At 40.7% G+C, this 15,699-nt stretch overlaps 1 protein-coding gene across 9 annotated transcripts in view; it reads right to left on the reverse strand.

The window, feature by feature from the left end:
* znf318 (zinc finger protein 318) overlaps window positions 1-15,699 on the reverse strand; it is a 103,634-nt gene that overhangs the window by 28,673 nt on the left and 59,262 nt on the right. For 6 of the 9 annotated variants that reach the window (XM_063040517.1, XM_063040519.1, XM_063040516.1 and 3 more), the window contains exons 11-12: window positions 15,121-15,284; window positions 14,938-14,995 (exon numbers count right to left, since the gene is read on the reverse strand). In XM_063040517.1, coding sequence (XP_062896587.1) covers window positions 14,938-14,995; window positions 15,121-15,284 — 222 coding nt within the window. Of the gene's footprint in view, window positions 1-1,220; window positions 4,119-14,937; window positions 14,996-15,120; window positions 15,285-15,699 lie in introns of all 9 variants that reach the window. The other 3 variants (XM_063040523.1, XM_063040522.1, XM_063040524.1) reach the window with 3 other exon arrangements.

Consider the following 15,699-nt stretch of genomic DNA (forward strand, 5'->3'; position numbering starts at 1 on the left):
GAATTTATTAAAAACCTGAAAGTAAATGAAAAAGTCAAAGTCACAAATGTATCATTTATAGTCAAATGAATGATTTATGCCCTTTACCTGCCAGGTCATTAACTTTAACCAGAATGCACTATAGCATGTGGCTATACGCCCTCAGAAAAGTTTTAATTATCCCATCTTCCTTTTTCAAACAGGAATAGACAGTAGATATCAACATACTACTTCTTTTAAATAGTATCTTTAAACTAATGGGTAGGATGAAATGGGAATGGAATTTTGAACAAGAAGCAACCAAATCAGTGGAAAGAATAATTTTTCTGGTACAGCTATGCATTCAGTTAACTGCAAATATATCTACCAAATTCACGAGCAATAGATCTAGACAGCTTAGAAAGATGCTAGTCAGCTCATTATGCATGTATGGGTTCTTTGAAAGAACCATTGAATTAACTCCACTCTATTCGAGACACCAAGTTTACAAGTATGTACAGTTAGGCAAAAGAATTTCAGAAACAGGAACCCATCGTAAGTTTTAAACTCTACTAAATTTTAACTGCAAACTGCAGTACTGGGATGATGATGAAAACAAACAGAATTGCAACAGAAAGAGACCAAATCAGCTCCTGATTTTTGTGGAGTAGTCCGTTCATTCCCAGTAATCTATTTTCAATTTATTCTTTGCAAATTATTTGCCCTAAAATGTTCATCCAATTCACCCATTGGAGACACTGAATATCCCCATTTCCATTATGTTTAAAGGCAGCAAGTTCCAAATCATTATCACTCCCTGCTTAAATTTTCCCCACAATCATTTCTTCCTTCAATTTGAATCAGGGTACCCTGATCCTCAAGTGAAAATTTTCCCTTTCTAGAGTACGCAGTAACATCCTTCTTAAAAATTGATTCAAAATACTCATCTCACAATCCATGTACCTTGGTTCCAAGCATGGGCCACCCTCTTATTACCTGGCCAGAATGTACAGTTTATGCCAATTTAATACTTCTGGATCCCCTTTTGCGTGAATATCATTCTCTTCCTGTACTTTCATTTGGTCCTCCTAGCTTTTATTTTCCCTCTTAGTCTAAACTCTTCCCTCCTATCATCTATCATCTGCCAGTTCTTGTTACATCTGTTTTCCTCACCATTTTTTAAAATATATAGTACCCACCTCTCCTCTATCAAGGGTATTGACACAAAATGCCAACTGCCTATTTCCACCCCAATCCCTTACCAATATGTACAGGTTTGTAGCTATACATTATCTTGTTGCTGTTGGCGTGTGGGGAGACAGGGTTTATGTTTCTCTTTATGTTCCTTTTTTGTTTCATGGCTGTCTGTGGAGAAGATGAATCTAGGAGTAGAAGCACACAAGGCATAGAAATATTGAATTATGAATCAATTTTCCTTTTATTCTTTCCCCATGGATGTGAGCTTTGAAGGATGAGGCAGCATTTACTTGCCCATCCTTAGATGCCCGAGAAGGTGGTGGTTGCTATAGATTTCAGTAATATTGCAAATATATAGTTTGATTAAGCATTACTTGTTTAAATACTTCATTATGTAAAAATGTGAAGTGCATATGCCATGACACACCTCGCTTAAAATAAAAATAAACATACACAAGTTATCTCCTGGGCTCCCATCTTTTTATTACAGTTAGTTTAATGGTTTGGAGTTACAAACAGTGGTGACGAGGAAGTTTTAAAGAAGACCAAAACAACTACCTACCTGTTGAAGCATAGCGAGACCTTCAAATTTTAAACAAAAATTATTACAGCCTGTGTTCTATGAAGAGGAGACACTATCTAGCTTTCAAAAAGGCAGAAAATGGAAGAATTGATGGGTTCATAAACAGTGAGTACCAGGTGATAATGATCACAGAAAAAGACCAGAAATGATCAGGAAGACTGACGCGTTTGACTACAGAACAGATTACTGGAATTTGTATTTGGAATGGATTGAGTGGTATTTTGAAGTGAATGAAATAGCCAATGAAAAGTTGGTGCCAATTTTGCTGAGTGCATTGAATGTAAAGGCACACAGTTTGCTTAGAGGTTTGACTGCTCCAACCAGACTAGCTGAAATAAACTTTGCTGATATTGTGAAAGCAAAAGAGGCACACTTAGAACCAAAACCATTGCTAATTGCAGAATGCTTTAGGTTTCATAAGCGGAATCAAAAAGGAGGGCGAGTTCATATCAGCATACATGGCTGAATTGAAGAAATTGTCTGAGTATTGTCAGTTTGGTAGTGGGCTTAAAGATGCACTGAGAGATCATTTAGTTTGTGGAATCTTACAAGAAAGCATTCAAAAAAGGCTCCAAACTGAATCAGAACTCATACTTAAATGAGCAGTTGAAATAGCTGTATCAATGGAAACAGCAGAGAGAGACAATTAAGTTGCAGTCAGGAATGAAAATGAACACGAATAAAATTGTAACATCTAAAAAGAAACCAACTAGGTTGAACAAATTCTGTTACCATTGTGGCAGGGGCTCACATACACCAGAACAATGCAGATTTAAAGACAAAACACAGAAAATGCAACAAAGGAGGACACATACAAAGAGCATGTTGGGCAGGAAAAAATAAATGGATTGCACAAGGAAGAGGAAAAAAGAGGAAAAGATCAAGTTGCAGTTTCAAGAAGAGAATTAATCAGCATGCTATCGACGAAAAATAACAATAGACAAACAATGTGGCTTACACCAAAGTGAGCAGCAAATTCATTAAAATGTTATTGGACACTGGCTCAGCTGTTTCAGTCATTCCACAAAATGAGTTTGAATGGCATTTCAAAAATACTGAAATGATCCCTGCGGAGATCTAACTAAGACCTTATACTGGAGAAAAGATAACTCTTGTGGGAATGACATTCCTAACAGTGAAATGTAACAATCAACAAGCCAAACTGGGCTTGTATGTGGTAAAAACATGAAGGCCAGCATTGTGGGGTCGTGACTGGTTGAAACAAATAGAACTTGATTGGAGATTCATCCACTATTTGCATGCTGCATCCCCTGCAATAGAGTTAACTGAAAACGAATTAAGAAAGGTACTGGTTGATGCTACAGCAGTGTTCAAAGATGGCATTAGAAAGCTCAAACATATCAAGAGTAAAATAGTGTTAAATGGAAATGCCACACCCAAGTTTTACAAAGCCTGCCTGGCTCCTTCCTTATACAATCTGATAAAGTTGCCAATAAGCTAGATTGCATGGAGGCTGAAGGAATTCTTTCCATGGAGTCCCAGTAGCAAAGAAAAATGGGCCTTGTCAGGATCTGTCCTGATTTTATGGTTACCATCAACCCAGTACTGAAAGCAAGTCAATACCCTCTGCCCAGGATAGAGAATATTTTTGTAAACCTTTCTGGAGGGAAAACACTTTAGCAAAGTAGACTTGGCTTTGGCTTACCTGCAGATAGAGATGAAAGAAGAGTTTAAAGTGTTTATCACCAAAAATACTCACAAGGGACTTCAAAGCTATAACAGAATATTTTTGGAGTAACATCTGGACCTGCACTTTGTCAGAAAGCTATGGACCATGTGCTGCAAATCTGTCCAGGCATTCAGTGTTACCTGGATGATATCATTTGTTACTGGCAAGGATAACAAGGGACATCCCCAAAATCTCAAAACAGTGTTAATAAGATTAGAAGATTATGGGCTCAGAGCACGATGCAACAAGTATTAATTCTTTAAACCAAGCATCACTTACTGTGGTCACACCATTGACACACAAGAATAACACAAGGGTACTGAGGAAATTCAAGGAGTGGTGCATGCCCCAAAGCCAAAGGACATGTCACAGCTGCAGTCCCTCTTAGGATTTGTCAACTAATATAACAGGTTCCTGTCAAACCTGGCTACTGCGTTCCAACCCTTGAATTCATCACTACAGTTTGGGAAGAAATGGCAATGGACAAAGCAGTGTGAAAGTAAAGGAAATGTTGACATCAGACACTGTACTCACACATAATGATCCACATCATCCAGATAAGCCTGGGATGACACCAGAAGAAAGGTGTCCAGAGCTGTCGTAACCACTTCCTACAGTCCCAGAGTCAACTCCAGCAACCACCACGGAGGAGGCCCCAAAACCTGAGATTGTTTCACAGCCACGTCTCACCTGCCAAGCAGAGTGACATGCCTGGTCAGGAAATACGATGTCCCACAAGAGTAAGTCCTCCTCAGCGATTAAATCTTCAAGTCTGATTGGGACAATGTAAAATTTACTGTGTGTGTACATATATACACACATACTCACACACATATATACATACATACACACACACTCTCCATACTGAGTTGGAGTTTATAGCTAAGCAGGGAGGAGTGTTGTGTATTTAATGTTTGAGTAATATTGTAAATATGTTTGATTATGCATTCTTTGTTTAAATAATTCATTACAGGTTATCATGGCAACAATGTGATACTAGCACGTTTATTTTTCAACATAGTCCCCTCCTACATTTACACACTTAGTCCAGCAATCGTGGAGCACACGGATCTTGGACCTCCAGAAAGTGCCCATAGCAGGGGTGACTGATAAGTTTGTGGCCTAAGGTAAAAGGAGATGAGTTATTAACTTCAAACTTTCTGCAAAATCAGAGTTGAACTGCATGTACATGTAACTTATCTCCTTCTACCTTAGGCTACAGACTTATCAATCACTCCTGCTGTGGGCACTTTCTGGAGGTCCAAGATCCGTATGCTCCACGACCGCTAGACTAAGTGTGTAAATTATGCTGAAAAATAAATGTGCTAGGTTTTCTAAAATTGCCTCCTTCTACCTTAGGCCACAAATTTATCAATCACCCCTTGTACATCCACACCTGCAACGGTTTAAGAAGACAGCTCACCATTTATGATTTATACCTCCAAAACATTAAACGAATTGTAATAAAAAGAGGGAGCCCAGGAGTTAACTTGAGTACATTTGTTTTCACTTTAAGCAAGGCATGACGTATCACGTGGCTGTGTCATGTTGTTTTGAAGGTACAAAACACAAATGGTGAGCTGTCTTCTTAAACCGCTACAGGCGTGGATATTCCTACAATGCTGTTGGAGGAAATTCCATGATTTTGATGCTGTGGCAATAAAGGAACAGTAATACATTTCCAAATCAATATGTGGCCTGGAGACCAATTTCTAGGCGGTGGTGTCTCCATGCTTTTGCTGCACTTGTCCTTCTAAGGAGTCTTGGTGAATTGCTAAGTGAAATCTTGTAGATGGTAAAAACTGCTACTACTGGTACACTGGAGTGAGTGGATAAACTGTAGATGAAGTGCCTATCAAGCAGATTGCTATGTCCTGTAATGGTATCAAATTCCCTGAATGTATAGCTGAGGTTGCAACAATCAAACATTTATTAGCAACGGATTTCTAGATCTTCTAAGTTCAGTATCAGCACTTAAGCCCACCTTGAAGGGAAAAACAGTTTACAGGGTAGTCCGGCAAGATGATGGTGTGCACAATTGCAGCGGCCTCGGGCTCTAACCGAAATTTTAATTGTTCGTCCTTTGTGTCTTTTTTATGATCGCAGACACTGTTGGATATTAAGAACGTGAATAACTGCAAGTCTACCCCATCAACGAATTACTCAATAGTGATGGAGCTGTGTACTGTGTTGTTGCCTGGACTTGTCTGTAACATTGTGCAAAGGCAGTGCATGGTCCAACAAATGGGTGCAAATGATTGTCACGGACGTTTTTATTGTGTTCAGAAGTCCCTGTTAGACATTGGTGATGTGAATTACTCCAAGTTCTGCTCAATGTTTCATTGGTGAGACTGACAGCAGGGGAACTGCTTTGCCTCGGTTGTTGCTCGGACCAGGCCCTCACACTTATTATTCTCACCAATATGTTCACATAGAAGTGAAAAAATCTCCAATATCCACACCAGGTGACCAGGACTGGATGCTCAATATTCTGGTTATCCAATGATCCAAATAGGGAGGGAAAAAAGGAAAATAGTTGTTAATCAAGGGAGGATAGTAATGTACAATCGGTTTGGGTTGAAATCACGAATAACCACATGGCAGTGGACAATGAGATTAGTGTATATAGGCACCTTGGTCAGCATCGACAAGTTGGGCAGAAAGACCATCTCAACATTGTATGACTATAACTCAGAGCAGGAACTTACCCCAATTGGAAAGGGGAATTCCAAGTGTAAGAGGCACAGATTGTCAGTGGAGGTCAAGGATAATAATGTTAAATTGAAAAGTAAGGGAGCCAAAGTGGCAAAAGATAGTGGTATGCCAAAGGACCTGAAAGTTTTAAGATCCAGCAGTGAAAGACTGAAAAGATCACATGAGAGAAAACTATTTATGAGAAAAAACTTCAATGTAACATCAAAACAAATCGTAAGATTTTCTATGGACATGTTATCAGAAAGAAATTGTCTAAGGTAGGTGACAGACCACCAGACAACAAGGCTGGTAAATTAATAACAAAGAAATAGCAGATAAATTACGTAATTTTTTTTTGCACCAGTCTTCACCATAGAAGACACCACAAATATCCCTGAGATAACAGATAGGCAGATTTCAAATAGTGGGAAGGAACTTGTAAAAGCCTTGTAAAAGAACTTGTAAAGAGACTGGAAAACAGCCAACCTGACTTCCTTTTTCCAAAACAAAGATAGATCACAAGAACTTTACAGCAATTAGTTTAAAATTATTGTTGGCTAGACACTAGAGTCAATAATCTAAATAGCTAAGCATTTAGAAAAGCTGAAATCTAGTCAACATGTTTTACAAAAGGTAACTACTGTTTTAACAAATTTGTTCAAACGCTTTTGAGAATATAACAGGGAGAGTCGATCATAGGTAAACTGAGTGTATTTAGATTTCAAAAAGAAATTTGACAAATTGCCACATAGGATGCTGGTGCATTTTTAACTTTTCCCTGCTTCAATCTGAGGTTCCTACATGCTTTAAGACACTATTATCCTACTACCCAAGAACAACCATAATAACTACTGCCCAGTGGCTCTAACATCCACCAACAAATGCTTTGAGAGGCTGATCATGGCATGCATTAATTTCAGTGTCCTAGGCAACTTTGACCCACAGCAATTTGTCTACGGCCGAAACAAGTAAATGCTATCTCCCTGGCCCTGCACTTATTTCTTGAGTATCTGGATAGTAAAGACACTTAAATTTGACTATTACTTATTGATCGAAGTTCCACCTTCAATATTACAATTCCAAGCAAATTTGTCTTGAAACTCACCAACTTGGGAGTCAACATCTCCCTCTGCAACTGGATCCTCAACCTCCAGACCAACAGACTGTAATCAGTAATGAGCACCTCCGCCATAATGATTCTCAACACTGGTCCTCTACAAGGTTGTGTCCTCACTTCCCTGTACACCCATGACTGTGACCAGATTCCGCTCTAACTTCATCTACAAGTTTGCAGATGATACCAGTGTAGGGGACCATATCTCAAGTAATGATGAGCTGGAGTAGAGGAAGGAGATAAAGAGTACGTAGTAGCCTTTTCCTCACGGTCAGCAAAAATGAGAGATGGTCATTAACTTCAGGGTGGGGATGCAGAGATAGTGCACATACTCCACTCTACATCAATGATGTTATGAGAGTTGAGTGATTCAAGTTTCTAAGACTGAACATCAGTAATACTCGTACTAGTCCAACCATGTAGGACCAAAAAAACTTACCCTTGCCTCTCTCAGAAGGCAAGGAATTTGGCTTGTCCCCTTTGACCTTCATTAATTTATAACCAATGCACCATAGAAAGCATCTAATTTAGCTGCATCACCATAAAAAGCTGCAGAGTAGCAGACATATGTAACACCCTGGTTAAGATTTTTACCACTGTGCTATAGGTATTTTATTTTAGCTGTTCTGTAAGAGCAGTCTGTATGTAGTGTTGCCCATTCAGGATGATAGAATTGGGAAAAGGTTCTAGAGAATCCTCGGCAAAGTGGTTTTTTGTGACGCACCTCGGTGTGGGTTAAAGTCTTTTTGGTGGGAGCTGGGATAAGACAGGAGGGAAAATGTCTGAGTATACCATCCCTATTGAACAAGATACTTGGTGCAGATGAATGGTTTCAAAGATGGAGGACCAATACCCCCGTGGAGGAGCCCGTTTGTTCCAGGTGGAATGCAAGCGACATTCGGAAGGTGGTGTGTGCTTTCATGCAGCGTGTGGGTCCAGCACGCGAATTAAAGACAACTTCAAGATGAGCTCCAATTTGCGTGCACATTTGGACTGGGTTAACTGTAATAGGCCCTTTATATTTTTTTCCTTTTCTTTTTCCTACTAACTGTTCGATCAAGCTGAAATTTGCAAACGTACTTTCTTTATAGTTGTATGCAGAGTACAGTCTGTTATTTCTTGCCGATGGGCAATTGCATGGGGCCAGTAGTTACACAGTCCAGGGTTCAGGTGGGCAAGACATCTCAATTTCCTGCGTTTGGCGGGAGCCAAATCATACTGACCCTGGACTTACGGAGTTTGAAAAGGGTGGCTTTCTCACCGCTGAGTCCAGTGGCTGTCTGCGAGGGGCTTACGAGCCACATCTCTAGAAACGCCCAGTAAAAAAGGGGTTTCACACAGCTCAATACATCACAGAAACCAGCCAAGGACTGTCTGTACTTTTCATTCTTTCAGTAAAACAGCAAGCATAATTAATGATTCCATCCACCCCAGACATTCTCTTTTCTTTCCTCTCTCATCGGGCATAAAATACAAAATCCTTGGAAGCACATACCAGGTTCAAGGATGTTATATGACTATTGAATGCTTCCCTAGTACAGTACGATGCACTTTGGTAGAAGTAAATTTACTTTAAACTTTGAAGAGGAATGAAAAGGTGGGTTATTATCTCAATGGAAACAGCAAATGAATCGACTTCAGAGGGATCCAAGTGCTCCAGTGCACAAATCACATGTTAGCAGGCAAGTCAAACAAATAGTTCAAAACAAAAACAGCACAATGGCTTTTATTGCAAAGGGACTGGAGTAAGAGAGTCTTATGTTATATAATACAGGTGTCCCCCGCTTTTCGAACGATTGCTTTATGAAACCTCGCTGTTATGAAAGACCTACATTAGTTACCTGTTTTCGCTAACAGAAGGCGTTTTCACTGTTATGAAAAAAGCAGCATGCAATAAAAGGCAGCGTGCGCCCCGAGCAGCCAAGCTCCTCCCCCGGAACGGCATTCTCGCCGGCATTGCTTAAACACGTGCCTGTGAGCAGCCGTTAGCAAGATGAGTTCTAAGGTATCGGAAAAGCCTGAAAAGCTCATAAGGGTGTTACACTTAGCGTAAAACTAGTCATAGTTAAGCATTTTCAGATAGAAGATGACCTGCCTGCCCTGATGGAAACAGACGACGAGATGACACCCCAGTGGTCCCAACCCCCGGGCCGCGGACTGATACATTGCCGCGGAGAATGCAGCGGCGGCCAGGACACACCCAGCACATCTTTAAGAAAAAGGACGAAATAAACAAGCTAATTAATTACGTGCCAGGTGGCACTTATTTAATTAGCTTGTTTATTTTGACTTTTTTCTTAAAGATGTGCTGGGTGCATTCCGGCTACCGCTGGACTGCTGCATTCTCCGCAGATCGGTATCGGTCAGTGGCCTGCAGGGTGGGGGCCACTGCACCACCCCAACCTCCAACGACTCAGCCTAACACACCACCATCAGTGTGCTGAGCGCTATCTTCCTGATTCCCATAAGTGATACTACACTGTATATACATTAGTTCTACTTCATATAGGCTCTGTATTTTTATGTGTTATTTGGTATGATTTGGCAGCTTCATAGCTTAAAGGTTACTGGAGAGAGTGTTTCTGCCTAGAGCACTTCTGTGAGATTTTCGCTACAGTGAACAGTTCCGCAATGATTGTAGAAAAGTATTTCTACTTTATATAGGCTGTGTATTTATCCTATCATTCCTGTTTTTACTATAATGTCACTGTTATTTTAGGTTTTGTGTGTTACTTGGCATGATTTGGTAGGTTTTTTTTGGGTCTACAAACGCTCACAAATTTTTCCCATATAAATAAATGGTAATTGCTTCTTCACTTTACAACATTCTGGCTTAAGAACCGTTTCATAGGAACGCTCTACCTTCAAGTGGCGGGGGAACCTGTATACATAGCTATGGAAAGCTGTGGAACAGGAAGTTAAGCAGAAAACTGTGGAACCACATGAATGTCAAGATATTGCTTCCAAATAATGTAAATATTTCTGGCTTAAATAAAAATGATTGTTTTCTTTTCAGTTATGCATCATCCAAATATTTAATAACACATTTGAAAATATCACAGGAAGCTTCCCCAGATAGTAAGTTCACTCCAACAACCAGGGAAGAACAGAAAATGTATACGAACAACAACTTGCTTTACAATTACTGATTGAGCACTCGTGTAAGAATGACATGTATTGATGGAACAGGAGTAAACAGGAGGGCATTCTTTCCCTGAACAGGGGAGGCAAATACCAGGGGCCATAGGCTTGTGGGATCAGATTTCTTTTCATTCAGGAACAGTCTGAAAGGATGGCAAAGGCAGAAAACCTAATCATTTTCAATCAATACACTTGAAGAGCTATGACCAACAGGGCTACATACCAACTGTTGGATGCCATGTTAGGCTTGGCATGAACAGGCTGTAATTACTATTGTGACACACAATGGACAAGCAGCCTATTAAAAAGTTCATGCCAGTTCCTGGCCAAGCAATTCTATCAGTCCCATTTTCTTCTCTCCTTATAGCTTTCAACTCATCCACTCTCATTGTTACTTTGCCACTCATCTACACAGAATAATTTGCAGTAACCACATAATCTCAGGAAGAACATGCTACAGTACCTATAAAAAGTATTCACCCTCCCCCCTGGATGTTTTCATGTTTTATTGTTTTGCAACATTGAATCACAGTAGATTCAGTTGGTTTTTTTGACACTGATCAACAGAAAAACTTTTGTGTCAACGTGAAAACAGATCTCTACAAAGTGATCTAAATTAATTACACATATAAAACACAAAATAATCGACTGCATAAGTATCCACCCCATTCAAGTCAGTATTTAGTAGATGCACCTTTGGCAGCAATTACAGTCTTGAGTCTGTGTAGATAGGTCTCTATCAGCTTTGCACATCTGAACACTGCAATTTTCCCCCATTCTTTACAAAATTGCTCAAGCTCTATCAGATTGTATGGGGATCATGAGTGAACAGTCCTTCTACAAGTCCAGTCAGAAATTCTCAGTTGGATTGAGGTCCAGACTCTGACTTGGCCACTTCAGGACATTAATTAACTTTGTTGTTTTTAAGCCACTCCTGTGTAGCTCTGATTTTATGCTTGGAGTCATTGTCTTACTGGAAAACAAGTCTTCTCCCAAGGCACAGTTCTCTTGCAGACATCACCAGGTATTCCTCCAGGATTTCTCTGTATTTTGCTGTATTCATTTTACCCTCTACCTTCACAAGTCTTCCATTGCATGCTGCAGTGAAGCATCCCCACATGATGCAGCCACCACCATGCTTCATGGTAGGGTTGGTTTGTTTTTGATGATGTGCATTGTTTGGCTTATGCCAAACATAACATTAAGTCTGATGGCCAAAAAGCTTAATTTTGGTTTCATCAGACCGCAGAAACTTCTTCCGGCTGATTTCAGAGTCTCCAACAAGCCTTCTGGCAAATTCTAGCCGAGATTTCATGTGAGATCCCCCTCCCACCGCCAAACAGTGGTTTTCTCTTTGCCACTCTCCCATAGAGCTGCAACTGGTCAAGCACCCAGACAACAGTTGTTGTACGCACAGTCTCTCCTATCTCAGCCACTGAAGCTTGTAACTCCAGGGTTGTCATAGGTCTCTTGGTGGCCTCTCTCACTAATCTCCTCCTGGCCTGGTCTCTCAGGTTTTGAGGACAGCTCTAGGCAGATTTATAGCTGTGCCATATTCTTTCCATTACTTGATGATTGACTTAACTGTACTCCAAGAGATATTCAGTGACTTGGAGATTTTCTGGTATCCATCTCCCGACTTGTGCTCTTCAATAACCTTATCGCGGAGTTGCTGAGAGGGTTCCTTTGTCTTCATGGTGGCTTTAATAGAGTGTCACTGACAAAAGTCTCTCCAAAGTTTTGTCAACACATCCAGGTGAGCACACAGGGAGATAGCATACTCAACCACTGCTACTCTTACTTCCGCAATGCTTACAAAATGCTCCTTCCCCTCTCCCTCCCCATTTGGAAAATCAGATTACTCCTCCATCTTGCTTCTACCAAAGTTCAGGCATAGGCTGAAACAAGAGGCAGCCAGAGTTAAAACCATCCACAGCTGATCCAGGCAATCAGTCTTCATGCTACAGGACTGCTTTGATGAATCGACTGGAATGTTTTCCATGCCAAGGATGTCTGTGAGCTCATGGATGGGGCCACGAGTTTCATCCGTAAGTGCATTGAGGCTGTTCTCCCCCAGAAATCGGTTAGAACCTATCCAAACCAGGAACCCTGGATCAACAGTTCCGTGCAAGGAGCACCTTCTGTGCGACACAGTGCTTACGCTACCAGTAATCAGCAGGAGCCCAAGAAATGCAGCCACGATCTGCGCAAAGGCATCAAGGCAATGAAACAATGCAGGGACAAGATCCAGACACAACTTTCCACCAACAAAACACAATGCTTATGGCAAGGTCTGCACACTATCACAGACTTCAAAGCTAAACACAGTGGAGTTTCCAACACTGCTGCCTCTCTCCCAGACCAGCTGCATTTTTTTTTTTTTTTAACGCTTGATTTGATGTTGCCAACACTAAGCTCAAAGAGACCTACAGCTGATGTGACCTGCAGCTTGGTCATCTCTGAGGCCGAAGTATGCAGGTGTTTCCAACGAGTGGACAGTCACAAGGCTGTGGGACCAAAGGGCATTGAAGGATGTGCACAGCACAACTGGCAGGTGTGTTTACAGACATTTTTAATCTCTTCCTCTCCCAGTGTAGAGCGCCCTCTTGCTTCAAAACATCCACCATTGCTCCTGCACCTAAAAAGAACAAGTTAACATGTCTGAACGACCAGTGTCCTGTCACACTCACCTTAATAATAAGCAAATGCTTTATGAGCCTGGTCAAGGACAACATCTACAGTATGCTGCCACCCACACTGGACCCCCTACAGTTTGCCAACACAACCAATTGAAAGATGACGCAATAGCCACAGCTTTACACACACAGTCCTTACACATCTGGAAAAGGAGGATACTTATGTGAGAATGCTGTTCTTGGACTACAGTTCAGCATTCAATGCCATAATTCCCTCCAGGCTTGACAAGAAGCTTAGAGACCTCAGCCTTCACCCTGCCTTGTGCAGCTGGAACCTGGACTTCCTGTCAGATTGCCAGCAGGTGGTAAGAGTGAGCTCCCTCACCTCTGCCCCTCTGACCCTCAACACAGGTGCCCCTCAGGGCTATGTCCTAAGCCCCCTCCTCTACTCACTGTATACCCATGACTGTGTCGCCACCCATAACTCTAACCTGCTAATTAAATTTGCTGACGACACTACACTGATCAGCCTAATCTCAGATAATAATAAGGCAGCCAACAGAGAAGTCATCACCCTGACACAGTGGTGTCAAGAAAACAACCTCTGCCTCAATGTCTCAAAAACACAGTAGCTGGTTGTGGACTACAGGAGGAATGGAGACTGGCTAACCCCTATTGACATCAATGGATCTGGGGTGAAAGGGTGAACAGCTTTAAGTTCCTCAGCATACACATCACCGAGGATCTCAGGTGATCTGTACATACTAGCTGTGTGGTGAAAAAGGCACCTCAGACCGCTGAAGTTTGGTATGGGCCCCCAAATCCTAAGAACTTTCTACAGGGGCACAAATGAGAGCTCCCGACTGGCTGCATCACTGCCTGGCATGGGAACTGTACTCCCCTCAATTGCAGGACTCTGCAGAGACCCAGCGCATCTGTAGATGTGAACTTGCCACTATTCAGGACATTTACAAAGACAGGTGTGTGAAAAGAGCCCAAAGGATCACTGGGTTCCGAGTCACCCCAACAACAAACTGTTCCAGCTACCATCTGGGAAACAGTACCGCAGCATAAAAGCCAGAACCAAGAGGATCCGGGACAGCTTCTTCCACCAGGCCAACAGACTGCTTAATTCATGCTGACACAACTGTATTTCTATGTTCTACTGACTATCCTGTTGTACATACTATTCATTATAAATTACTATAAATTGCCCATTGCACATTTAGATGGAGGCGTAACGTCAAGATTTTTACTCCTCATGTATATGAAGGATATAAGTAATAAAGTCAATTCAATTCATGGTGCAATTTTTGCTGGAATACTAACTCACCAGCAGCTGGATCTTCCAGATACAGGTGTGTTTTTACTACAATCAATTGAAACACCCTGACTGCACACATAGTTCTCCATTTAATTATGTGACTTCCAAAACCAATTGGCCGCACCATCTGGGAAACCGTATATTTGGTGTGTTATATTAAAGAGGATGAATACTTACACAATCAATTATTTTGAGTTTTATACTTGCAATTAATTTAGATCACTTTGTAGAGATTTGTTTTCACTCTGATATATAACGCTTTTCCTGTTGATCAGTGTAAAGAAATAGCCAAATTAAATCCACTGTCATTCAAAGTAAAACAATAAAACAAGAAAATTTCTGGGGGGGGGGCGGGGTGAATACTTTTTAAAGTCACTGTGTACTAATGGCTGCTATCTACATAGCAAATTTTGGAAATGGCACATCGTAAGGAGATACTTCTCAGATTTAAACAGACAGCACTTTGAAACTCCAGATCAGTTCCTACAAAATGCATGCTGTATACAGCTGCATATTTGCAGAAAAAATATTTACAACTCTAAAGAGAAGTATTTTTAAACACAAATTCTATTTCATAGCAAGATACATAAGTCACCATACCACAAATTCCCTGCACAGTGCATCTTCTCCAAGAATGCCAGAATTCGCCTTGAAAGATCTGAATTTTAAAATGTAAACATATCAATAGATTAGAAAAATTTACCTGCTCATTATTAAACATCATAACCAAGATCAAATTAGTGTTAGTGTAAAAGATACCACAATTCAAAATTTAGAACTTACATCAGTTAATTCCATTTGGTACCTGGACCATGCTGAGTTCGGGAGGATAGGCATAAAAAGATTGCAAGATAATGAGGTACACTCTATGGATGTAAAAGAATGAAGGAGATTCTCTTCCCCATCTCCTGAAGTCAGTAGAAACAATGCCTGGCAACCCAAACGAGCTGATTTTAAAAAGAGAAAGTTTTCTGGTCAACCGTGTTTTCAACGTTCGCTTTACATACCTACACATTCAAGCCCAATTTAATCACCCATGTCCTCAACGCAGACATGGTAGCTTGCAAACTGAACTTAATCCCCAGTGTAAAGACATGAAATACATATTAGTGAAACAATATTTTTTGTTGCCACTCCAAAACATCCTGCAGCTGCAAACTGATCACAGACATCTTTCTACAGTTGAATGAAGTTTTTATTTATAGCATCTCAACATAGCAATAATGCAAACAAGTGTTTTCCAAGCAACTTTCAGTTACAATTCAAGTTCACAAAATGTATTTTTTTTTTACATTACAGTTCAGAACAGAATGAGACCAAAATTGCCAGTGAAGTGATACTTTGATAGTGTGTTCAAGCAAG

The sequence above is a fragment of the Mobula hypostoma genome, chromosome 2 (assembly GCF_963921235.1).
Source record: "Mobula hypostoma chromosome 2, sMobHyp1.1, whole genome shotgun sequence".
NCBI lineage: Eukaryota > Metazoa > Chordata > Chondrichthyes > Myliobatiformes > Myliobatidae > Mobula > Mobula hypostoma.